A 1,565-nucleotide genomic window follows, 5' to 3' on the forward strand; every position below is an offset into this window, starting at 1 on the left:
GACAATACTTCTCAAGGTCTGTTTGCGCCCTTTTGAATAGCAATATCAAATTTTCTCTTGTGCAGTTTTCCATTGCATTATCAATTTGTTCAATAAATAATTGAAGAAACTTGTGTGAGTCAACATTCGCCTTCAATTTTCGTTCAATGTCGTTGCCTCCGGAGAATAATAACCGTGGAACTCTATGAGGCATTGTATCTCGTAAATAGTCATAGTGCCAAGTAATATATTGTGGAAAAAGGGCTAACAAAGGCCTACTAATTGTGCAGCATTCAAAACCATTATTAAAACTGCAACATCTAATTACGCATTAAGTAAAATATATTACAGAAGGTTATCAGAAACTAATGTCCTCATTAGAAATGCTAAACTAAGCTACAAATACATAGAAATATTATTCCTTAATTATTGCTACAGATCAATTCATAAATTAATCTATTTCAAAGTTCATTATTAAACATCAACAATCTATTGTTATATGACAAGTATTACAAATATGTAGTTTTTCACTAAAACTATATGCAATGAATTAAAAAATGTAACTGACCAAAAACTTAGCTGACATCATAAAAAAACAGATGAATTGTATGAAGGTACAATTAAACAAACACACACACAAACTATAAGGATACATGCAGGATCATCTATATTTGGTTCTGCTTGTTCGAGAAAAGGATGCACCTGAATTAATTGAGGTGCTAACATCAAAACAAATGATGGGTGTCTCGATCCAACGCGCATTGTACAGCCCCAAGTCGAGACTTTATCCTGGATGTAAAATCGGTTGAAAATTTTTGTTGAAGATTTTTAGATAGAGTCTAATTAAATATAATAAAATAATAATTAAATATTAACCTGTGGATACTTTTGCAATGTGTCCAATAATTTTTCTAAGAGCATTTGTAAACAATCTGCACTTGCAAGATTACATGACCCCAACATATCATGCAGCCCTTCTCGTACCTCGACTGAAAAGTCCTTAAATTCAGACAATAATATTATTTAAAACTTTAAATATGACTATGTTTAATGAACAAAATACCTCCAGTGCTCCTAAAATTGTTTCTAATTGATCTTCTCTCAGTACAATATTTTCAGAAATTTTAGACAAACTGCTTATGGCTTTCAATCTAACATCTTCGATTTCATCATTAAACATATCAACAAGAAAATCCAAAGACATTTCAGCAAACTCAGAATTATGGAGCGCTAATATGCACATAGAATCGACCGCTGCATTTCTAACTTCTAAATATTAGAGCAATATATATATATATATATATATATATATATATATATATATATATATATATATTGTAGAGCTTCGAACAAAGAATTCAAAAAGTAATAAAAACGAGAAAGTTTTTTAATAAACCATTTTTTTATTTATTTACGTTTCGGAACTAGGTACGTTCCATCTCCAGGACATCTGTCAAGAAACAAGATCTTGATAAGATTTAAGCAAATTAATAAAATTTTATTAATTAAAAAATCCATCTTCTCCTTCTTTTCTTAAACATATTGTTTGCTTAAATCTTATCAAGATCATGTTTCTTGACAGATGT

The 1,565-nt window shown here is 29.6% G+C and overlaps 1 protein-coding gene across 1 annotated transcript; it reads right to left on the reverse strand.

Annotated features, from left to right (window-relative positions):
* Positions 1-243: 243 nt before the first annotated feature.
* LOC113365592 (integrator complex subunit 4-like) lies at positions 244-1,246 on the reverse strand. The gene is made up of 4 exons (XM_026607107.1): positions 1,043-1,246; positions 856-978; positions 633-768; positions 244-299 (listed from the first exon to the last, which is right to left on the reverse strand). The coding sequence occupies exons 1-4, from the start codon at positions 1,220-1,222 to the stop codon at positions 244-246; spliced, it is 495 nt and encodes a 164-aa protein (XP_026462892.1). The 5' UTR covers positions 1,223-1,246.
* Between the last annotated feature and the right edge of the window lie 319 nt (positions 1,247-1,565).

Source organism: Ctenocephalides felis, unplaced genomic scaffold (assembly GCF_003426905.1).
Source record: "Ctenocephalides felis isolate EL2017-DRISC unplaced genomic scaffold, ASM342690v1 CF-g0.4_SCAFFOLD_01138, whole genome shotgun sequence".
NCBI classification, from domain to species: Eukaryota; Metazoa; Arthropoda; class Insecta; order Siphonaptera; family Pulicidae; genus Ctenocephalides; species Ctenocephalides felis.

Coding starts and splice junctions, on each gene's coding strand:
- LOC113365592 (XM_026607107.1), bottom strand. CDS start 1,222: ATGTGCATATTAGCGCTCCATAATTCTGAGTTTGCTGAAATGTCTTTG. Junction 979..1,042: donor CAATTTTAGGAGCACTGGAG/GTATTTTGTTCA, acceptor TCTGAATTTAAG/GACTTTTCAGTCGAGGTACG. Junction 300..632: donor AAATATAGATGATCCTGCAT/GTATCCTTATAG, acceptor ATGCGTAATTAG/ATGTTGCAGTTTTAATAATG.